Source organism: Xyrauchen texanus, chromosome 24 (assembly GCF_025860055.1).
Source record: "Xyrauchen texanus isolate HMW12.3.18 chromosome 24, RBS_HiC_50CHRs, whole genome shotgun sequence".
NCBI lineage: Eukaryota > Metazoa > Chordata > Actinopteri > Cypriniformes > Catostomidae > Xyrauchen > Xyrauchen texanus.
Window position 1 is genome coordinate 13,626,652 of NC_068299.1, and position 24,423 is coordinate 13,651,074.

Consider the following 24,423-nt stretch of genomic DNA (forward strand, 5'->3'; position numbering starts at 1 on the left):
TGATGTGTATGACTTTGTTCTGCTGAGCACAAATTTTTAGAGGAATATTTCAGCTCTGTAGGTCCATTCAATGCAAGTAAATGGTGGCTAGAACATTGAAGCTCGTAAAAAAGCATAAAGGCAGCAAAAAAGTAACCCATATGACTCCAATGGTCAAATCCATGTCTTCTGAAGCAATATGATAGGTGTGTGTTAGAAACATTTAAAAATGTAAGTCCTTTTTTTTAACTATGAATTCTTTCTGCCCAGTAGGTGGCGACATGCACATAGAATGGGAATCGCCAAAACTGAAAGAAGATTTTGAAAGTGAAAGTGGAGATTTATATTTATAAAAGGACTTAAATATTGATTTGTTCCTCACCCACACCTATCACATTGCTTCAGATGACATGGATTAAACTACTGGAGTTGTATGGATTAAAAATCTTAAAATCCTTTTTTGGCGCTTCAAAGTTCTGGCCACCATTCACTTGCACTGTATGGACCAACAGAGCTGAGATATTCATCTAAAAATGAGGGTGAGTAAATTATGAGATCATTTTCAGATTTGGGTGAACCTTTAACTTCAACTTGCATTACAGCCACAGAACTTAATTGTTGAACAAGTGCACGTTTGGCTTTTTAAATCAAATCTGTACATGCTTGTGTTCAGGGTGCAATACTTAATCTATGAAAACTTGTGTCTTAAAATACTTAATTGGTAATGATTTTGATAAAGCATTGAAAACCCCACAATTCCCTGAATTGGTGAACGTTATTAATTTATCTGTATCTCATTGCATCCAAGAAAGGAGGTAATAAAATAATAGATTGCACTGCAAGTCCTTTAGCGTGACCTTACGATATTTTTATTACATTTTTTGTATCTTTTTGCTTCTTAGCGAATAATAGGCAATATTGTTTTATTTTTATTACAGCCAAATAATTTATACACAGTGCAAAATATATATTCTCATTGAAAATTCATTATTAAGGCTTTGTCCAAATTTGCTATATATTGAGATTTAAGTTTGTGCGATCATGGGCGTCTATTTCGCAGATGATTTACACTCGTGGAATTCAGCCTAACAGCTCGCGTGACCTCCAAGTGACTGTCACGCGAAGCCCCACGCCACAGCGCGCACTCGGTGCGTCTCTCACGGACACTGCGCAGCAGCGCATGGATTCACGCTGGGTGGGCTGGCAGGAGCCCACAGCAAACCCACAGCTGTGCGGAAATGACACAGTAACGTCACGTCACGCGAGAGGGCACTGACTACGGGGAAAAAAATCAGCGGAGAGAAACACGGACAACAGTTACCCGTGGACTACTAGATTTAAAGACGCGGCCATGGCTTATGCCTTCTAACATACTGCACACGGCTGCACGTCGCAAAGGTGAGTTTTCTTGATGTGGTGCAGGTAGTTTTTGCGTACCGCGTTACACCAGACGGAGCGAAAACTCGTCGGTGGATGTTTTTCTTGCCGCGTCACGCAAGAGGGAGAGGAAAACACGAGAGAGGAGGGCAGGACATTGCGTTATTGCAAAAGAACACATACAGTAAATAGTATATTGTTTATTTAAGGCATACGCAATCGACATTAGGGATTCCGAAGGATCGCAGCAGGGAACCGATCGTCCGTCTTTTTCCCTGGTTGTACCGATCCGTGGGGTTGCCAGTGGAAGAATGAGGAAGTGGAGCCGGTGGACTGGGGTCGGTACGGTGAAGTAGCGCCTCTCCGGTGTTCTGGCGAGACTTAACGGTGCAAGACATGAACAAACAAATAGGAAAAAATCTCCCCCACAAATTTAAACTTTTCCACGCATCATTATTCCCTTAAGATTTCCCCACGCTTTCAATGACACAAGTGACCAGTCGTTTGTATTGTTGACATAACTGTCAACCAATAGGGCAAAGCCTTCCCTTTTTTTTTATTTTTTATAAATACATTGTCAGAGTGAGATTTTGTCAATATGTCAGTCAGTTAATTCCTGATTTATTTTAAAATCCCTGGACAGCTGTTACCATATGCAAAAAAAAAAAAAAAAAAAAAAAGGACAGGGAAATAAATGTGATCAATTTGCAATTTAACTGGCTGCAGATCAGATTGACATCAAGTGAGTCATGGATCTTTTGTTTTTCTCCCAGGACATGAACTCCTCTGTATGCATGGTTCATGCAGACGGACAAGCACCTGATCAAAGTATGTGAATATTAATTAATGCTCGGATCATTCTCACATTTCATTACACATCTCAATTTTCACTGTTTAATAACGTGTGTGTAACACCCTATCAATCACAGTCTGAGTTAAATTAACCAATGACAACAACTGAATTATATCTGTGTCAAGGATATATTATTATTGCTGTATTATTGCTAAACAAAATTAATAAAATGAAACCATTCAAAAGTGATTGGGATAATGTATGTTTCTTGAATAGTTACTAATCTCTTTTAAACTTTTCTCCAGAAGTTAAAGTTGAGAAAGATGCAAATGTTATTGAAAACACAGAGGGAAAGATGGAGAGCTTCTTTCAGCACATTACAAAACGATCAGCCACATACACAGGTCCCGATGGTCTTACAACAGAGGTGGAACGTTCCAATAGCAGGAAGAGAGTCAAGGTGACCGCACAGGTGAGGTAAAGTTTCTGTGTGTAAAGAATGGTACATCTGTGACATCACAGACAAACTTCAGTTCCTCTACAGTTACAGACTTGTGTTTGGGAGATTTTACTTGGCATACTGTGAACTAGGCATCTAACCTCAGGTACTGTCCCTGTATAATGTGATGCACTATGGATAAACACATTGGCTGAATGAAAACTTACTAGCATACTATGCACATGAATATGAACGTGGTGTTTACCATATACTGTAATTACATAACAGATGGAAACCTTAAACAATCAATGTGTTACAAGTACAATGCCAGTGTTAAATGCAGTGAATACTATCATAGAAAATACATATGGGTCATATAGGAACCATATATGCATTCTAGGGGTAATAACACAAACTTTCTTATAATTAAAATTATATTCAACTAAATGCTTAAAGTCAGTTTACATGGTCAAAGACAACTTTACTGAGGAATACCTGGAGTATTGGATGAAAAGACTGCTTAATGTAAAAAAAATTGTCAAAAAGAGTCATTTTTGACCCACATATGCATATTTCTTTGATAGTTATCCCTTTAAACAACAGGCTAATTATATTTTTTATATATTCAATAATCCTAAAGTCTGGTTTAAAGTCCTTTATACTCATCATTCAAATAACCTATTTTCTGTAATACTGTCTGTCTAGACCGGAGAACATCTCCTAGATGGCAGTTCAGATGATGGAAGCAGGTCCTACTCTCACAGTCACAGATTATCTCCACAGGAGCAGATACCTCACTCTTCATACAGGAAACCACTCTACAGCATAACACATCGCATTTCTGAGCGTAAAGCTGCATCTAATCTGGACCAGCATGCAGTTCACAATGGAGCCAGAGCTAGCCATAATGGTATTCACTTCCAAACACTTGGCAGTTCTGGAAAGCATCACATGTTTAAGGCACCCACTGGTGTGGGGGTCACAGGGTCTCCTGCAGCCTTGGATACTCACCTCTACCCGCTCATTGAGAAGATGTTCTTCCTCCTCAACACGCTGAATTCCAGTATGGCTCAGCTGCATAGTAAGGTGGATTTGCTCTCGCTGGAAGTGACACGCATCAAAAAGCAGATGAAGCCCTCTGAGATGAATATGGAATTCCAGCCACCTCCTGAATACCAGCTGACCGGTGATGAGCTGACCCAGTTGATGGAGCAAACGTCCACTGCGGGCGAGCTGGGCTGCAGGCTGCTCGTTCAGCTGTTCCCAGAACTTTTCACCGCAAAGGAATGCACACATGGCTGCAGCGCGTGCGGCCTGACAATGGAACGCACATTAGACTCATTGCACCTTCAGCTACTACGAAACTATGTGGAAGTCTGCTATCCACTGGTGAAAAATGAAAACTTCTGGCAGACAGAGTGTCTGCTGCAGATCAATGATTTCTTTAATCGTTTCTGGGCTCAGAAAGACATGGAGAGTGGTCAGGCGTGTAGTAAACAGGTTATTGGGTTTGACATGGAACAGAATCACCGTTCCCATCTCATCAATGAAGATGTGCAGGATGAAAGTCTTTCTCTGAACTCTGCAGAGAACGACAACATTCATCCTAACAATGCCAGCTCAAACATAGTGTTTGACCACCAGGAGTCTGCTGATGACTCTGAAGACTTAACCTCCCCCGAAGACCTCGTAATTTTCCTGTTGAACAGACTCTTTCCAGAGGTGTTTGAGGAGGGTAAGTTGCCAGAGGGCCACAACAGCATTGGAGAGTTGATCATTGACTCAGACAGACTAGAGATTATACGAAAATACATGGAGGCCAATTTCCCTGATGTCCCAGAGGACAACTGGCTGCAGATGTGCATACAACGCATGGAGGAAGCACTGGAGAATGCTTCAGCCAATGGCAGTGGTTGTGACAGTAACCGAGATGACAACATCTCTATTGTTAAGATCACTGACCTCTGCGATTACGAGAAGACAAATTGCAGATCTAAGAAATCATGGTTGGAGCCTGTGGATTTCGACAACCTGGAGATTCTTCCTCCAGACTTCGATGTTCCACAGGAGTATTTACTCACAAAGGAACAGCTAAGGAACAACTACGAATGCAGTTTATCCATCGGGAATTTTGCCTCCCATCTCCTGGTTCTTATGTTCCCTGAGCTCTTCACTTATGAGAATGCAAGAAAACACTACAACTGCAGCGGCTCTCTGGGGAAGAAACAGCTGGATCCCGTAAGGGTCAATCTCATCAGACATTACGTCCAGCTGTTGTACCCACGGGCTAGGAATGACCGTATCTGGACCCATGAGTTTGTTGGCAAATTGGATGAGCGCTGTAGGCGACGGGATACTGATCAACGCCGCTCATATCAGCAACAACGGAAGTCCTATTCACCTGAACGAGAGCCTGACCCGAAAGATTCGCTAACTGCGGGCCAAATCAATGTTCTCACCTCAGATCATTTGAAAGAGAATTTTGAAGTCCTACCTTTACCCCTGGAGAAAAGCAGTAAAGACTTCTGCAAGATTCCTCTTGAGGACCTCTCAGTATCCAACCCAGATTTTCCAGTGCCTTCCGACTACCTGCTCACAGATGCTGAAGTGAGGGAGATTGTCCAACAGAGTCTGTCTGTTGGGAATTTTGCTGCCCGCCTTCTCGTTCGTCTCTTCCCAGAGCTTTTCACGCAGGAAAATTTACGGCTGCAGTACAACCACTCGGGGGCCTGCAATAAGAAACAACTGGACCCTGTGCGTCTCCGACTTATTCGCCATTATGTGGAGGCTGTTTACCCTGTAGACAAAATGGAGGAGGTGTGGCACTACGAATGCGTGCCAAGCATTGATGAGCGCTGCAGGCGCCCCAATCGCAAGAAATGTGACATTCTCAAGAAGGCAAAGAGATCAAACAACACAGTGACTTATTCCTAACAATGTTCCTGCAAAGTGCGGTCATGCTTTCCTATATTTTACACAATATAGTTGTTATTTGCACAAGTCCATAAGCTGAAGCATATTAATTAATCTTGTCCTTGTTTTAGGTTGTTTGAATCTTTTGGCCTGAAACAAGATGGACATGTAGGTGACAGAAAAGTTTGTGATTGAGGCCACCATCATCTGACAATGAAATATTAGTATTAATATTTATATGCCAAATAATTATTGATGTAATTATAATGTCTAATAGATAAGCTACAGTAGCCTTAATAAACTTAATGTAAACATTTAAGGGATAGTTTCCACCAAACTGAAAATTCTCTCATCATTTACTCACCCTCATGCCATCCCAGATGTGTATGACTTTCTTTCTTCAGCAGAACAAAAAGGAAGATTTTTTGAAAAATATCTCAGCTCTGTAGGTCCATACAATGCAAGTCAATGGTGATCAGACCTTTTGTAGCTCCAAAAATTACAAAGAAAACATAAAATATATCCATTACACTCCAGTGTTTAAATCCATGTCTTCAGAAGCGATATGTTAGGTGTGGGTGAGAAACAGAACAACATTTAAGTTTTTTTATTATTACTCTAAATCTCCTCTTTAACTTTCACTTTCAGATGAGAAAGTGATACTAAACAGGCACCTTATGTGACTGTCAGATGTAAAAGTGAAAGTGGAGTCATGTTTCTATTATGTGATTTTTGGAGATACAAAGGTGAGACATTGTTCTAAAAATCTTTGTTTGTGTTCTGCTGAAGAAAGAAAGTCATACACATCTGGGATGGCATGAGGGAATAAATGATGGGAAATTTTTTGGGTGAACTATCCATTTAAGATCTTTAAAAACAATAGGTCACTTTAGTTTGGGGTGGGGGAGAGAAGATTGATATATATTTTTGTTTTTAGTCGTAGCAATGTTGCAGCACTGGCTTTTTATAATTATGAACTTACTGAAGTATGTCCTGCCGTACAGGAAGTCAATCTTTTTCATCTGTACTAAATGATAGCAACAGGTTATATGTTATATATTTTTAAATAAAAACACACTTCCTAGCAAAAATGGGTGTTGATTTTTATTGATATTTTGCTTAATCAGGGGTAGTTTTATATGGAAATTTGTTTTTCACCTGTGTGCCTTGTCAGATAAACCATGGGGAAACCTCAAGAAAGGCAGATACATTCAGTTGCTGATATTGCTCAAATACTGTCTAAAATATTGTCAATAAAGTGGACATCAGCCTCCTTTTGTCAACACTCTTAAAATTACATTGGTCATTTTAATGAAGATAAACATTGTTTCCAGTTTGAAACAGTCAGATTGTCTTAAAATGTAAATTCTTGATTCTGGGTCTGTAAGTGTAGGTGTATGCAAAATATACAATGTTAATCATAAACAAGGGATAAGAAATACACAATTTAATTTTTATAGGTGAAAAGTGATTCCTTTAAAATTTTGAACTCTCTGATTGGGTTTGACCTCTCCCTCAAAGGCTTCCTCCTCAGTAGAGCTTTTATCTGTCTCACCACAGAACATCTTAGCCCTTACTTATCCATTATCAGTCTTCCACAACAACTGTATTTTTGTGAATCTAGTGAAAATGAAACAATGCATACAACCAAAATCACCTCTAACAATAAGATGTGTTTTTGATCTAAAACCGAAGATTATTCTTCAAGTAGTGTGAAAGAGTCATCAGAACTCTTATCATGTGCATCTTTGTAAGAACACTTTTTTTTTTTCTTGGGCAGAGACAAAACATTAAATGATCAGTCTGCAGTTTCAGAAACAAATGGAGTGGAATCGGAAATACCACTTTTGTCTTTCAAAACATAGCACAGAATTGGTCTTCACTGCACATCCTTTCTGGAAAGTTGTAGGTTTTTCCAGCTTCTTAGAATGACTCTCAGCTTTTTTTGCATCTTTTGTATGTCCAACCACCTTTTTTAAGTTCACTCTCTTCAGTAATACTGTGTCCATTTCCTTATCCTCACTTATGAGTCTTATTATCCAGTGTCACCCACTTTAACCTGTAGGAGGAAGCATAGCATTGTGGCTATTATAGTAAGATTCCATTTCAAATCTATTTTGAGTTTATTCATAAAAGGAATAAAAGTTGTGCAAAAAAAACCCAGGGGTCATGATCCTCACACAAAAACATTGCTATATTCAAATGCAAATGTTTAAGTTGTGGGCAAATGTCTTAATTGCACTGATCACTAATCAGATTAGTTAAATTAAGACAGTTATGGAAAAACTAGCACAACCAGGATGAGTTTCTTTGTTTCATGATTGCAAAATCTGGGCTGGAGATAGATAAATAGAAGAAATCGAATAGATATTTCTGAACTTAGTTCTTTCTTAGACAGGCACTAGAGGGCGCCGACTTACCATTTTACTCTTCGTAGAGAGAGTCTGACCATTCAGTATCAATTTGAGGCTATAGAAAGCATCCTCCACACCACTGTAAACTATATATATGGTTTCTTAGTAAATGCCAAAATATCAACCTCCAACTGGAGCTGAAAACACCCCTTTGTAACTCACTGGTGTGGACATGATGAATAGTTTCCCTGACTTGCTGTTGGGCAATGTCCAATCCAGCCTTCAAAACCAGATCAAAGTGTAGAGACTGCACCGTTCTTTCATGGTCTTTTTAGTCTTTGGATAGGCCAGGGTCATCTTGAAACTCGTCCTCATAATCACTAGCCACTGCATGTACATCCTCTCCCTCCTCCTGCTGAACTGCTTTATGCCTCCCTTTCTTCCTTGTGCTTTTGAATCTGGTCTGCTCTGCTGAGCGTCCCACGATTTTGGCCAAATGGCTGCAGGGTGTGTCTGGGGAGTGGCTTAAACCCACAACTGACGAGCGTGTGACATCCGCAGGCAACACATGCTGGAGCCGTGGCAAGGCGCGAGACGCTGCAGGGAGTTCAGTCAGACTCTGCATGCTGTAACACTGACACACACACACACACACATTGGAAATAGATAAGAGAATATTGTGTTTATGTATATCCACGTGAACATTCCGTTTACACAACACAAAGTGATGCTAAAAATATTTATGAATAAGGTTACAGTCTAAAAAATGTTTATAGTAAGTAAAACTAGTTTGATGGGAACATATTGCACAAAGACATTCTAGTTGCTATAATTTAGACCATAAAAGGATAGTTCACCCCAAAATGAAAATTCTGTCATCATTTAACTCTCTCACGCAATCCTGGAAATGTATGACTTTTTTCTTCTTCTGCAGAACACAAAAGCACAATTTTAGAAGAATATCTCAGCTCTGTAGGCCCTCATAATGCAAGTGGCCAGAACTTTGAAGCTCCAAATAGCACATAAAAATTGCATAAAAGTAATCCATATGACTCAAGCGGTTAAATCCACACCTTCAGAAGCAATATGATAGGTGTGAGTACAATTTTTTAAATATATATTTAAGTCATTTTTTTTACTCTAAATCTCTACTTTAACTTCCACATTCTTCTTTTTTGACAATTCACATTATTCTTGCATATCGCCACCTACTGGTTGGGGCTGGTCAAAGTTGAGATTTATAGTAAAAAGGACTTAAATATTCATCTTTTTCTCCTCCACACCTAAAGTACCACTAAAGAAATTATGGATTTAACCACTGGAGTTTTATGGATTACTTTTATGCTGCCTTAATCTACTTTTTTGCAGATTAAAATTTCTGGCCACAATTGCATTGTATGAACCAACAGAGTTGAGATATTCTTCAACAAATCTTAATTTGTGTTAGCAGAAGAAAGTCATACATCTGAGACGGCATGAGGATGAGTAAATATTTAGATAATTTTAATTTTTGGGTGAACGATTCCTTTACAGCATAAAGTGAATTAAGCAAAGCTTTCAAACGTCATTTTAAAATGAATCTGAATATTTTTTCTTCCTTATACTGTCAATATTTAGGTAAAGATATCGACACATAAGACCTGCAGTTGACAATTCTTTGAGGAGATATTTCATGTCTAAATAACTTCCTATAGTTCCAACCGACTTGACTAAACACAGAACAAAAAACAACCATACGATGCCATTACTATTTACTTTAAAAACATGTACATGTAAGGAACGAGATGATAGACTTGACTCGTTCCCATGACACACAGAACAAACAGCAACTCGTAATGGGTTTCTAAATCAACCTCCACAGCATTGCCTGCCACGACACTAATTCGTGATAAAACCTAACCACCACCAAATTACAGGCAAAATTTGTATTTAACAGCTATTTATAGCTAGATTTAAAAGATGAATTCATACCTTTGTGGATTCAAAAATCTCTCTCTGTCTCGAACTGTAAAGCCCAGTAAACCAAATCATGTGTCATGAGCTGATGTAGTGTGAGTATTATAGCGCCCTCTACATTCGGGATGTATAACCACCAATGCTTTTTTGGGCTTCATGTTATCTAGAGTAAACTTTGTCTGGTAACCTAAAATATTCTTCGTGTGGTTAAAAAGTTAATTCATCTGACCAAAATGTATTTGTGAAAGGTTACCGCTTTTTTCAGTGCATCTTTTAAAGTGGCGTTCTGCACTTTGGCTGAGATTTGTACAAGACCAAACGACCGCCCAGTCAAACCCATTGGTGGCTGGTCTGGGGGCCAGAGACTTTAAAGCATCATGTGAGAGTCTTCTCCCGTCAAAACTCACACAGTGGGTCGGAATACACGCAACGCAAAAAACGGACACTTCTATAATCCATCTTCATCAACATGGCATGCTTTATTAGCACTTTTGTCTTTTGCTTATCTGCATGTTTAATGGAGGTGCACGGGACTTATGGCCCTTACACACGGGACCAGTACCAAAATCAGCTGTACGCGGACAGGTTTTCTGTTCACCGGCAGAGATCGCATTTCACCCCCAGTATACCTGGACAGGGAAACTCCATCAACATTGGAGGTATTGACAGAATTCATTATATTGCTGTAATTTGAGCAGTTTTATGATAAGAATAATAATAATAATTGTTATTATTATGTTGTTGTTGAAACTTATAGATAATAAAGGCAATAAATAATCAAAATACACTGAAAAAATGTTACCCAAAAATATTTACGTAAACATCTAGATTAAATGGTTTTATTCAAGTAAAAAATATTATTTAATCTCACAAATTCAACCTGAATGCATTTCACACCAACAAAAGTAATTGCAGGGTTAGGTCAGGTAGAAATAGCTTGTTAAGGTAACAACTGAATGTTACCACTTTTTGTCTACAGATTTATTCATTTAAATGGAAATTTGGAAATCAGTGTTATGAATGAAATTCTGAAATTGGTATTTGAGAATCAGAGATACTTTTTTAAAATGACATTAATGCTCTTTAGGGATAAAAAAAGTACTCTTAGAATAATAGATTTAAATAGTAATGTGTATTTAAGGATTTATCAATGTAATGATTTAAATTCTGAAATAGGTATCTGTGAAACAGATAAACTAAATTAAATTATTTGTATGCTATACAGACATAAAAGTACCCTATGCTGCAAAAAAATTTGATTCTAAAAAATTGTCTTCATGTTGTAACATCTAAATTAAACAGTTTTATTCAAGTAAACAATGTAATAAGTCAACCAGAATACATTAGGTTACACCAACAAAACCAATTATTAGGGTTATCAGGCAGAAATAATTCATTAAGTTATCAATTGTTGGAACTTTTTTACCATGTAGTACTGTTTACAATCTAACACAGTTGGACTTGCCAGGATTATTAACTTGTTAATATTAGGAAATGTGCTTAATGACGGATTAGAGACCCTCAGACTTCTAAATTCTTGCAAACAGTGGCTTTATTGACTATTCAATTAAATGAATTATTGAAATATTAAAGCTCTTTTTCCTTGTTTTTTTATATATTATATATCCTTACAGTCTATTATCGCTAAAGAAAATTTTCTTAATAAAATTTTGGTTTGTTGAAATCTGCAGGGTTTGGGACACTTTGTCTTAAGCAGTGAGGCTTTTCCCATGTCTAATATTGTATAATAATCATTTTTTAGATGGTATAATAATCATTCTTAGATATCAAAATACTTATATGAGTTTCTAGGCCTTTGTGTGAGCCAGGAGAGAGCATATGAGGTTACTAAAAGTGTTGATGCTGCAGAGAACACAAAGAATGGTATACAACCTTGAAATACAGGATGTACTTCTTTAATCAGTTATTATATGAATGGTGTCTTGTATTTTTGCAGCTGGTGTTTTGCTGTTTCTGTTAATTAGTAGTATTCTGACATATATCTTTGGTGTATTTCCTTTATGCTGACACGTATCTCTAAAATATATGGTGTGTCTCATTAAAATACAGGATGCACTTCTTATGAAAACACTTTTAATAAGTTAGATATCTCTTATATGATATGTTTCTGGCATGGTGTTTTACCTTGATGAGTTAAATATCTTTGGAGCTTGTATTTTCTTTCATTAATCAAATGATACTGTGTATGAACAAACAAGGCCGCCTCATTATGAGGGTACACTGAAATGTAGGGCAAAGGTAAAAGGTATGTGATGGGGACATGGCTGTTTGTCTCATACACAGGTGTTTCTAAAATTGATGCACTTTTACCATGAACTATGACTTATGTCAAAAATAAGTGGAGTTACCAGTTGATGTATGTTTTTTAAAAAATAATTAGATGGGGATTTTCCACCAATATTTAATTAGTGAGGAAAATAGAACATATTGGTGGCTGAAGGAAAGAGACAAGAGTAATTATTCTATTGGTCAGAGATAATGGGCAAGAAGATAACAAAAAGGTATATAACTGAAAACTCAGGAGGATAGAGTCAGAACGGACAGCTGGCCGGTCTCATGTTTGTTGGTGTTCAATAAACTACAATTTTGGCATCTGGAACTCAAGACTCCGAGAGTTTTCTTACAACTTAGAGAGATTCATCGCGATATTCCACGACATATTTTCAAAAGTCCCACATACTAAGTCCCTCAAACCACAGTATAGCCACATAAGCCAGCCAATTTAATACAACCGTAGCCAAAATAGGCTACGCACTAAGTTATCAATACCGTGCTGATGGGGCCACACTCTGCAGGATTGTGAACCAAACCTCTCCCTCCACAATCAGCTAGAAGGAAGTAAAAGATTCCAATCCTCTTATCTATTGTCAATAATGGGGGAGCAGAAACAAATCATATTATATGTAATAAGCATGTGCATGCAACTTGAAAGCCTTAGCGTTGTGTAGAGTACAATTGATTATTCATAAAGAAAAAACATATATAAGATAAGATATATAAGATATACACAATATATTCCTCCCTCAACACGAGCTACATCCTTCGTTGCCAGAGGAACTCACAGACAATTCCGGTAGCCTGGAGCTATCTGGTGGTGTGTTGGAGCAGACAGCGGGTTTTTAAACCACCAGTTGAGTCTATTTGCTCTTGCAGCCAAGCACTGAGGTGCTCGTCGCTCCTGTCTTCAAATATAGCTCTTATATGTCTTCTCTTGGCAATAACTTCACATATACATTATATGGAACCATAATCATCAAAAATGCTACTTCTATTTGGTTAGAGACAGTGTACTAAAGATATACTTCACCAATAAGTAATAAGTAATTGGTTACATTGATAATAGGGAATATGTCAAAAATAACAAACAAAACACCCTCTAACTCCTTTCTTGAGATGCTACCTATTTTGTTATGTAAAATGAAAGTACAATAGTCTTGCTGTCTCCCTTACTATCAAAAACATGAGAAAAGTGTTCAAAAATAAAATTCCCCTTACATTGTTATTTTCTTGATTGCTTCTCGGTAAATCTCATCAAGTTCATCCAATCCTGGCCCAATGGTATATTGTCTGGTTGCTACACTTGTTTGCGTTGTCATCATTGATACGGCTACCATTTGCTTAGCCTCTGTTCTAGTCATAATTGATCTCAGAATGGGTATAATACAACATAACAATAATGCAAATAGGGTCAGTCCCATAACTACTATTATACCTATTTTCATTAGTCCCAACTTCCATGAACCAAAAAGATCATCAAACCATTGCCCAAACCGCTGATCTCTCCCTACATTAGATTTAACTTCCTTTCTCAGGTCATGCAGTTTCCTCATCAGCCTGGGTAAAAGTTCCTTCTGGGGATGTATTATTTGGTATGCATGTATATACAGCAATCTAAATCTAAACCTAATCACATTATTATTAAAAAACATTTCATCATCTAAATGCCATATTACTGCACAATTGCCCTTAAATTGTCCTACATTCCTTTTTCCTTTAGTTTTGTTAAAGCATTCATACTCCAGTTGACGATTTATTTTATATGATAATGTGCTTTCTTTTTTCTCATTATCCACACGTATTTGTCTAATTTTCTGCCTTCATCTCCCCACCCTATCATCTTATACTATTTATCATATTCCAGATGACCCAAGAATGCCAAACATTCTGCTGGGCAGTACACTGTTCTCCCTGTTTTACCACAATTGTTTGGCATAATACTCAGCGCAATGCTTATAATCATACTGATTTGGGACTACTACAAATTTTTTCAATGGAGTGGGTGAGCACATTACACAGTTTGTCATTTTTGCTTGCTTAGCTGTATATCTGGCCCATTTATACCAGTCATTTTGATTTGCATATTGTAATAGTTCCTCTGTTCCTGCTGACTCTATGGGTTCCATATCATTTTCTAAATTTATTTGCTTTTTCAGTCTTTGGGTGATTATTTTGACAGGTGTCTTTTGAGGCCGATTCTTCGGTTTGTTCTGCTTAGCCAAATTGCTTATCCAGATTCTTTGCTTTTCGGGTTCACCTTTGTTTAGTGATCCAGGCGTTACGCTTCTTTCTGATTTCTCGTGCTATGTTATCTAGTCTCTGCTCATTCGGGGGAATAACATTGAAGGTCTGAGATGTCAATTGTAGGAAATTCATCATACCATAGTCGTTGTGACAGTCCTTCACGTGGAGAGTCTGGGCCTTCCTTGATCGCCTGTCCGGTAGGCCCTGTATAGGAGGCAATACCTGTCCCAAATATGTTAGTAACAGCATCATCAACACTAATACCTCCTTGAGCTTCCATTCTTTCTCCATGTGCCACAACTCTTCCTCGAACAACTGCGCTTGTTGGCCTGTTTCATTTCCTTCAGTTGCTTCTGAATCTGTTTCAGCAGATCACTTTCTTCTTTGTGTCCTGATTTCCTCCTGCAGCATTAGTAACTTCTATAAAATCATCTTTCTCAGCCGTCTGCAATGGGGAGAAACTAGTTCCAGAATGAGTTAGTGAAACAACACACATAATAATAACAAATGAAACACAGAATAGACACATGAATATGAAGTTATTAACATTCATATATGAGGAAGTTATGATGTTCAATTTAATCTTAACCTTTCTCCATGGGCTTCACCCGCCCCAAAGACTAATTTTTAAATGATCCAAATCATTCTTAAATTTATGTTCCTTTAATTTTAGTCTCAAATGCAGCTTCTCAGTGTATCCACGATCAACCAAGACCTATTCTGTGTATACCAAACAAAAAATAAATAAAATACAAATAAAATAGCTATCTATCTGCTTTCTATCTTTTTCTAAAGTCGGGGCCCCTTTCTGTCTGTCTGAAGACATCAAGAGAGGCCTGTTTCCCCTCAAAGCCATCCTCAATGCCTTCATCAGACAGTCCCTAACAAAAATAAAAAATCTCTGCCTATCTTTTGTTGGTTGATCAAGTTTACACCGATAACGCTGCACTCACATTTAAATTGTTCTCCAGACATTTTTAAAATCATAGAAAATTCAAAAACAACTTTCTTGTGTTTAATTTAATAATGTTAAAATAGTATTCTCTCATAAACTGGACCAGACAGAACATAAAATGGACACATGAATGTGAAGTTTTCACATTTAAGGTTTAACTGCATAAGATACAAAATATAATTTTCTTATTTTATCATATCTTTGGTCCTCTTTTGCCATTTGCTTTAATATAACAACACTTATCTTAAATACAACCTTGGTTTAAAATACAATTACTTATTTGACTTTAGTTTAGCGCAATACACTCGACTCAAAGCTTTATTGTTTGTCCAGATAATGTGATTTCCCAAATGCAATTCAATCACTTTAAAGTTATCACTTTTTTATAATCTAAATATTCTTACTCATCACTTTGATATAAAAGGAGTTATGATCTGACACATGTCCATTCAACAGCTGCTCCCTTTCTGTTTAGTTAATCTTACATCAGGCTTCATTCATGGCATGAAAAGAACAGCCCAAGAATAAACATTGTCCAGTCCGCTAAGGGTTAACTTTTTGATTTCATGCACATTTTTGTTTTAAAGCTATTTGTTTGTTTATACTGTATTATATTTATCCTTATACATACATACATACATACATATACATATACATACACACATTTACACAGACATACAAATATAATTTTTATCATTGGTTTTAATTCTACAATCATAATATTTATTAAGTGCCCTCTTTGTTTTTAATCATCAGATCTCTTCTGCCTCTTATATTGATGAAAATAGTCTAAATAGATTTTCTTTTATGTAAATTGCATACATACTCCTCATTAGTTATGCAGCAAAGGATCAACCTCTCTATCTTGATTGATATTTATTGGGCTCATATAACATACACTTCCATACGCAATCACACTTCAGTCATACTTCCCATACTTTAAAACACAGATTCTCTCACAAACACAGAAACTTTCACACTTTTTACAAACACAAGGCCTTTATAAACACAGAGCTCTCAAAAAATATTATACTAAAACAAACCTATTACTTCTGCCCCTCCTTTTGCTCTCCTCTTTTTATCCCTCTCCTTTATTTCCATAAAAAACACTCATTATTTACAGTGGTTGATTGCTATATCTGTTACTTCTTTTTATATTAAAACTCATGTACTTCCACCCACAGAGGTCACATCCATTTTGGGTCTCTGTTCAAGACAATTTCTACATTGGTGCTAATTCTCCTTTACTCTCCCTATTAAAAATCACCTTAACATTTTTGACTGTATTTAATTTGTTCATAACTCCAGAAATGATCACTAATTCCCTGTGTTTTTATTATTAATCTTTTTAATTCGATTTCTTTTCTCCTCTCAGTTAGTCTCCTCTCAAATTCAGTAACATCTTATTTCCACATTATTATTTCTGCTTCAGGAGGAAAACTGAGAAAAGGAAAAAAAAATTATTGTTCTGTTTCTCTGTGCGTGCTCAAAGCCCTCCCTTTACAGCTCCCTATTCTCACTCTAGCAGCCCCTCCCTTCTCTCTTTCCCAGCACTCAGTCTCCAGCGTACTGTAAGAGAGAGAGAATGAAAAAATCAACAACTGTGCTCATTTATCCGAGTCTTATCAACTATACTTCTGGATAACATCCAACTAAATAAACTAAATATTTATTACTACTAATACTTATTTATATATTTATTATACTTATTTTTATTTCTTATCTCTTCCCCTTATATTTATTTATTATCTTTTATTTCTTTATTTTTACTCTTTTTGTTATCCTCTTTATTTTCTTAACTTACATTTTCTCTTATTCTTTTATTTTATTATTTGCTTATGTTCCTTCTTTTATTGCTTATATGGTTTCACTTTATTTCTTCTCAAAACCAACTATTTGTTTATTCATGCTTTATGTTTGTTAGTATAATCTTATTTTGTGAATTACAAAACTTTTCTTAAAACATGGTTATACCTCACATACTACTTATACATACATCTTGGGTACAAAGTCTAAACTGGATAATAAGATTATACATTACTTATTTCTTATACTTACAGCATGGTCACAAGTGTTTAAACTAATGCATTCATTTTTCTAATTATTTGCTTTATCATGCATTATACTTTCATTTTTGATTACATATGTATTTCAACATGAGCAATACATTGCTTTCACATAAGTAATGCATCATTATCTATGTCTATATTAGCAATACACACTTAAGTTTTGTATTCTGCTTTATATCATGCATATCTATGTTTCCCTATCCAAGTCTGCCCTCTTAAAACAACGTTTCCCAATAATGTGCCACTTCAGATTTCAAGTAAGGAATATTTGCCTCCTTGACTGACACTTTCAAATGTCCCTTGTATATATCTATCTCATCTCTATGGCCTGTTTTACAGAGTGTAGTTATGTGATCCACAAATAATTTAGGATCTATGTTCCTAACCGCAACATCCAACCAGTTAACAAATGGCCACTCCTGTTCTATTTCTCCTAAATTCACCACTTCAGTTAAGGTTCTCATTAACTCCTTCTTTTTTGCAGTTAATTTTCTCTTCTGCCCTGCGTAATCTATGTACTCTGATTCTTTCCAAAAATGATCGCTGATTCCCTTTAACTCTATCAGCGCTCTTTCCAATTCTCTCTCCCACTCTTCAGATCTGCATTGATCTCCAAGTTTACAAAACTCGCTTGTCTCTGCATTTTTCTCTAGTCTTGTTCACTGTAATGGAAAACTTTTTGCCTTTTCTTTATCTTTTTCCCAATTATTCTATTTTTTCTCTTCTGAATCTCCCCTTCCCCTCACTCACAGAGCTGTCCGTTCAGCTGACCAGTGAGTGAGAGCAAGGCAGGGAGTTATCAGAGAAGCAGGTGCCATTTTGCGTCTTTATACTTTTTCAACAATTGTTTTATTCAATTCACTGTTTCAATTCAATTTCCACTTTTGCTCTCATTTAGCATTTCCTTTGTGCAGCTGATTCTCTGTATTATTCTGCCTCTGCACACAATACATCATCAACACTGCAATCATGCATTTGAATAAACACAAAAACAGCGCATTACCGTAAGCACACATGCACCAACAACATAGTTAGTCATGCACATTATTCATTATCTCAAACATGCACATAGTTCAACATTTGCCCGTTTTCTACACAGTCCGGGTTCCGTCAAACACTTCAATAAATAACTAAATCTAACACCTGGAGGAATTTTACGCGAATTTCACTTCTCCACCCGTGTTAGGATTTTCACCTGTACAGGATTTTCAGCCACTCTTCTGGCAAAACCTTGAATAAATGCACCTAACCGGGAATTTTCACGCGCGTCGCTTCTCGACTCACCCCCAGGCTTTTTCTACCTTCTTCAAATAAACTTTCTTAAACTCTCTTTAAACAATCCCACCCCCCTATTTTTGAAATCTGGAACTCGCCTCTATTTTAGCCAATTAGTTCAAATTATTCTATGTCCGGACTGGCAAAAGTCTTAGGGAAGCCACTTACCGGGACTCGCTACCACAGACCACACAAAAACACCTTAAGCAAAGATGCTTACCTCAGTTTCTGGCGCCAGTGTTTCTGTGCGATTCGTGCAAGCCGTCCCACCAGCGACCTCTGCCCCCTTGACCTCAATGCCAGCCCCACGAGTTGGGCGCCAAAAATATGTCGTGGAATATCGCGATGAATCTCTCTAAGTTGTAAGAAAACTCTCGGAGTCTTGAGTTCCAGATGCCAAAATTGTAGTTTATTGAACACCAACAAACATGAGACCGGCCAGCTGTCCGTTCTGACTCTATCCTCCTGAGTTTTCAGTTATATACCTTTTTGTTATCTTCTTGCCCATTATCTCTGACCAATAGAATAATTACTCTTGTCTCTTTCCTTCGCCACCAATATGTTCTATTTTCCTCACTAATTAAATATTGGTGGAAAATCCCCCATCTAATTATTTTTTAAAAAACATACATCAACTGGTAACTCCACTTATTTTTGACATAAGTCATAGTTCATGGTAAAAGTGCATCAATTTTAGAAACACCTGTGTATGAGACAAACAGCCATGTCCCCATCACATACCTTTTACCTTTGCCCTACATTTCAGTGTACCCTCATAATGAGGCGGCCTTGTTTGTTCATACACAGTATCATTTGATTAATGAAAGAAAATACAAGCTCCAAAGATATTTAACTCATCAAGGTAAAACACCATGCCAGAAACATATCATATAAGAGATATCTAACTTATTAAAAGTGTTTTCAGTAAGAAGTGCATCCTGTATTTTAATGAGACACACCATATATTTTAGAGATACGTGTCAGCATAAAGGAAATACACCAAAGATATATGTCAGAATACTACTAATTAACAGAAACAGCAAAACACCAGCTGCAAAAATACAAGACACCATTCATATAATAACTGATTAAAGAAGTACATCCTGTATTTCAAGGTTGTATACCATTCTTTGTGTTCTCTGCAGCATCAACACTTTTAGTAACCTCATATGCTCTCTCCTGGCTCACACAAAGGCCTAGAAACTCATATAAGTATTTTGATATCTAAGAATGATTATTATACCATCTAAAAAATGATTATTCTACAATACTAACTGTGTACCTTTTCCATGTTTCACTTATTCCCAAAAGAGTAAATGTCTTCTGGATATACAAAAACATTGTACAACATTGTTTCTCCATTAGGTTGACATATTAATGCCTGAGAATACACAGTCTGAAACTCATGATTTTCCACAGAAAACTTATGAACAGGCCTCTTGGCTTTGACTCAGCACTTTAAAATGAATATTTTTAGTCAGGATAGCTCATGCTTTTGCTAACAAGCAAAACAGTTTCATCACATGACCACTGGAATGTCATCTTGCTTTACACCATCAAAGTAATGGCTTATTGTAATGCTTTCGTCTCCTTTTGGAACTATTTATTTTCATTCCCCACCTTTGTCTTTCTCTGCTCTTCTATATTCTCCTGTCTCTCTCTCTCTCTCTCTCTCTCTCTCTCTCTCTCTCTCTCTCTCTCTCTCTCTTTAAACAAACAAAGCTCATGGCTTTAATCACAGGTTTTATGGCTATCATCATCATCATCATCATCAGTGGCCACCCTTGAAGGGGCCTCTGTCTCCTTTTAACTACCACCATCCTGTCTTATCTGTCCGACCCTTCTTACCCATCCAACCTGTTGTGCCCACACCACCCAGAATGCCATTGGTGTCACCTGCCCCAACAGTGCCCATGCCACTCACCATGGTAGCCACCCTACCCCCACTACCTCCAACACAGACTACAACACCTCCAACACCTCTATCACAGACTACAACCACTCCACAGCCGGTCAGTACCCCCCATGGCACAACTGCCCCAGCCGAATCTCCCTCTGACCCAGGTAGACCCATCCCACTGCACAGGGGGCAGAAGACCAGTGTGGTACTTTTTAGTCCCTCTTAAAGGAATATTCTGGGTTCAGTACATGTCAAGGCTCCATCAACAGCATTAAAATAAAACAGCATAATGTTGATTAGCACAAAAAAGAAGTAAAAATCTGGTTTATAGTGTGGCACTTACAATGGAAGTGAATTGAATCAATCCATAAATGTTAAAATACTCACTTTTCAAAAGTAAAGCAACAAGACGTAAACAATATGTGCATTAACATGAGTTTACTGTCATAAAATCACTTACTAACCTTTTCTCTGTATAGTTACATAAAATTCCGTTGCCATGATGATGACTTATCAGTCTTAACCCATGTAATCCCAAAAAAACGACAGTTTAAACAACTTGACAGTTCAAATTATTCACAAGTTTTAACAGAAGAATTAACGTAAGTGCTTTATAAGCTATTAGCTTCACATTTCTACCTTTATACTCTCCAAAAATTGGCCCAACATTTTTTAAGAAAAAAGGGACAAGTCAATAATTATTTATGATTATGAATATTATGCCACAAATGCTGTCAATTGAGCGTAACTTGTATTTAACCCTGGAATATTGCTTTAATAATTACAGCATAATCAATTCTCTCTCTCTTTTGCAGGGGAATTCTTGTAAGCAGATGTTGCAATTTACTTACCCTCATGTCGATTCAAACCCATATGTCTTTCTTTTTTCAGTGGAACACAAAATTAGATGTTTGGCAAAATGTTTAGGTCTAAAGAACCTCAGTCCCCATTCACTTTCAGTGTATGGAAAAAAGATACAATGAAAATGAATAGTGACTAAGGCTGCCATTCTGCCTAACATACCCTGTTGTGTTCCATGGAAGAAAGAGAGCCATATGTGCCTTGCTCAAGGACACAATGGTGGTGGCTGTGGGGGTTGAACCAGCGACCTTCTGATTAACAGTTATGTGCTTTAGCCCACTACGCCACCACCACTCCATATGCAATATACTGTATATATTTTTATATTAATGAGGTTTTACATTTTACTAATGCAAATCTTATTGTTCACAGAAATGCAGCTTTAACCTTGTTTAGCACAAATGGGGTTAACTGCTCCAGTGTCTTTTGATTTTTCAGTCCCAGTGCTGTATTGCTATCTACGGAGCTTCTCTGTGTCATAAAAAGGCACACTTTTAAATATTAATCTCTTTCAGCATCACACTTTGCACTTTATATAATAATTTTTAATAGTAATGTGTCACTCGTTTAATATATTGAGAAATTACCATGAGAAAATGGCAACAAATGAAACATTTTAAATACATTTCCAATCGCTTTCTCACAGCTCCTGCCAAGCTTTGCAGAAGCCGCCCGCTGGACTTGGTCTTCATCATCGACAGTTCTCGTAGCGTACGTCCTGCGGAGTTTGAGAAGGTCAAAATCTTCCTCTCTGAAATGGTCGACTCTATGGAGATCGCATCAGATGCCACACGAGTTGCCCTGGTCAACTACGCCAGCACCGTCAACATAGAATTCCTCCTGAAAAAGTACATCAGCAAAGCTGAGGTCAAGCAGGCCATCTCTTGTATTGATCCGCTTTCAACAGGAACCATGACTGGCCTGGCCATCAAAACCGCCATGGAGCTGGTTTTTACAGAGGACGCTGGGGCCCGGCCACAAAAAAAGAACATCTCTAAAGTAGCCATCATTGTGACCGATGGAAGACCGCAGGATAAAGTTGAAGAGGTGGCTGCAGCAGCAAGGGCATCAGGGATCGAAATATACGCCATTGGAGTGGACCGTGCAGACATGCGGTCTCTTAAACTGATGGCTAGCCAGCCTTTGGATGAGCATGTGTTCTATGTGGAGACTTACGGTGTGATTGAAAAACTCACATCCAAGTTCAGAGAGTCACTCTGTGGTAAGAGAATAGAGAATCTCTCTGGTTGAGAATCAACAGTTCAGTTCTATCAACTGAATCACTTGATGCAGCTCATTTTACTGAATCTAAAACTAAAAACTAAAACTAAACTTAGGGATAGTTCACCCAATTCTTTCATCATTTTCTCACCCTTATGCGATCCCAGATGTGTAAGACTTTCTTTCATCTTGGTCCATATAATGCAAGTGAATGGGTGCCAAATTTGTAAAGTTACAAAAGTCTGCATAAATTAATCCATAAGACTTCAGGGGTTAAATCAAATCTTCAGAAGTGATATGATAGGTGTGCGTGAGAAAGTTTTTGGTGATTCACCGTCTTCATGCATACCAGCCCTACTGGGCATGGAGAAGTATTTAAAGAAAAAAAGTACTTAAATATTTATCTATTTCTCACCTACACCTATCATATCACTTCTGATATGTATTAAATTACTGGAGTCATATGGATTACTTTTATGATACCTTTATGTGCTTTTTGGAGAAAATAGTTTTTGGCCACCATTCACTTGCATTATATGGACCTGCAGAGCTGAAAAATTCTCCTAAAAATCATAATTTGGGATGGCATGATGCTGAGTAAATGATGAGATAATAAAATATTTTGGGTGAACTATCCTATAATTGTTAAATTAATTTTAGAACACTCAGACAGTCAAAAGTAATTCCAAACAGTGAAATTCTATGTTAATAAAATTTTGTGATTTTGATGATTAAGCTCATTAGTAGTGAAATTATTTTTGCTGATTCAGCTGATTTTGCAGGTTTGGACGTTTGTGAGATTGGGCACAACTGCGAACATATTTGTGTCAACAACAATGGTTCTTATTACTGCAAGTGCAGGGAAGGATATGTCATCAACTCCGACAAGAAAACATGCTCTAAGCAGGCCAATGGTTTGTTTTAGTATCAAAAATATGCATCTTAGACATACAGTAGTTGATGCATATCATAAAAGATAGCTCGTTATTTGATGCATTTTAAAAGATACTTTAGAAATGCATCCACGATACTTTGTGCAAATAAATAATTTTTGCCTTAAGCTAAATAGACATTTAAATATGTAATTGGAATTAGATATTTTATCTGAATAATTATATTATTTGAAATAAGGTGTGCTCTGGAGTACCTATGGCTTGTTTTTAAAACTGTGATTAGTGACAAACTGTACAATAATACTATTCATCCTGATTAAGCGATTGGCAGTTAAACAAGTTTAGAACCTGGAGAAAGATCTTCAGCATTAAATACAAAACAAAACCGCTTAATCTATGTTTCTCTTTCAGAAGAGGCAAGAGGAAATCTGTCTGAGAATGCCTGCATGTGTGAGGCTCAGATCGCATTTCAGAAGAAGGTTCACAACAGCATTCTGGAGCTCAACAGCAGACATATCCTTTCAGTTAAACAAGTACTCTAATTTAACCGCTTTGTCAGTCCGTTGAACTCCTTAAAGTGCCTTTTGTTATCCAAAGTATTAATGATGGCTAGGTTTTCAACATATTGCATCTTGACAGATGATGTCTATTAATATTATATTAATAAAAGTAAGTAATATTAATATTGATCTTTTGTTTTTGGACTTCAGGAAAGGAACCACTAGTTCTATAAAGACCCTGATGGTGATTATGTGTGGTGTGTTTTTCTCCTTAACTGTTCATACTAGATGACATCACAAACAGAGTGCAGCAGTTTGATCTTCGTCGGGTCTAAAGTGGAGGATGAGACTCATAACAGTCTACTCAAAATATATATATATACAAACACACACACA

The 24,423-nt window shown here is 37.1% G+C and overlaps 2 protein-coding genes and 1 long non-coding RNA gene across 5 annotated transcripts; 2 read left to right on the plus strand and 1 right to left on the minus strand.

Moving 5' to 3' along the window:
* The first annotated feature begins 836 nt into the window (after nt 1-836).
* Nucleotides 837-5,525, plus strand: LOC127617441 (BEN domain-containing protein 3-like). Of its 2 annotated transcripts, none has more exons than XM_052089412.1 (4): nt 837-1,377; nt 2,130-2,184; nt 2,455-2,621; nt 3,294-5,525. In XM_052089412.1, exons 2-4 carry the CDS (start codon nt 2,133-2,135, stop codon nt 5,520-5,522), a joined length of 2,448 nt encoding a protein of 815 aa, XP_051945372.1. In that variant the 5' UTR covers nt 837-1,377; nt 2,130-2,132; the 3' UTR covers nt 5,523-5,525. The 2 variants fall into 2 exon arrangements, with proteins under 2 accessions (XP_051945372.1, XP_051945373.1); XM_052089413.1 differs by having other exon boundaries at nt 2,458-2,621.
* A 1,891-nt stretch (nt 5,526-7,416) lies between these two features.
* On the minus strand, nt 7,417-9,893 carry LOC127617442 (uncharacterized). 2 transcript variants are annotated; one of them, XR_007967353.1, is made up of 3 exons: nt 9,827-9,893; nt 7,922-8,489; nt 7,417-7,560 (listed from the first exon to the last, which is right to left on the minus strand). It is a non-coding gene; the product is annotated as an uncharacterized LOC127617442 (long non-coding RNA). The 2 variants fall into 2 exon arrangements; XR_007967354.1 differs by having other exon boundaries at nt 7,922-8,783; nt 9,827-9,868.
* A 387-nt stretch (nt 9,894-10,280) lies between these two features.
* LOC127617502 (matrilin-3-like) lies at nt 10,281-24,362 on the plus strand. Its single transcript, XM_052089475.1, has 6 exons — nt 10,281-10,470; nt 20,375-20,716; nt 22,060-22,635; nt 23,417-23,548; nt 23,939-24,040; nt 24,313-24,362. The coding sequence occupies exons 1-6, from the start codon at nt 10,281-10,283 to the stop codon at nt 24,360-24,362; spliced, it is 1,392 nt and encodes a 463-aa protein (XP_051945435.1).
* The last annotated feature ends 61 nt before the right edge of the window (nt 24,363-24,423 follow it).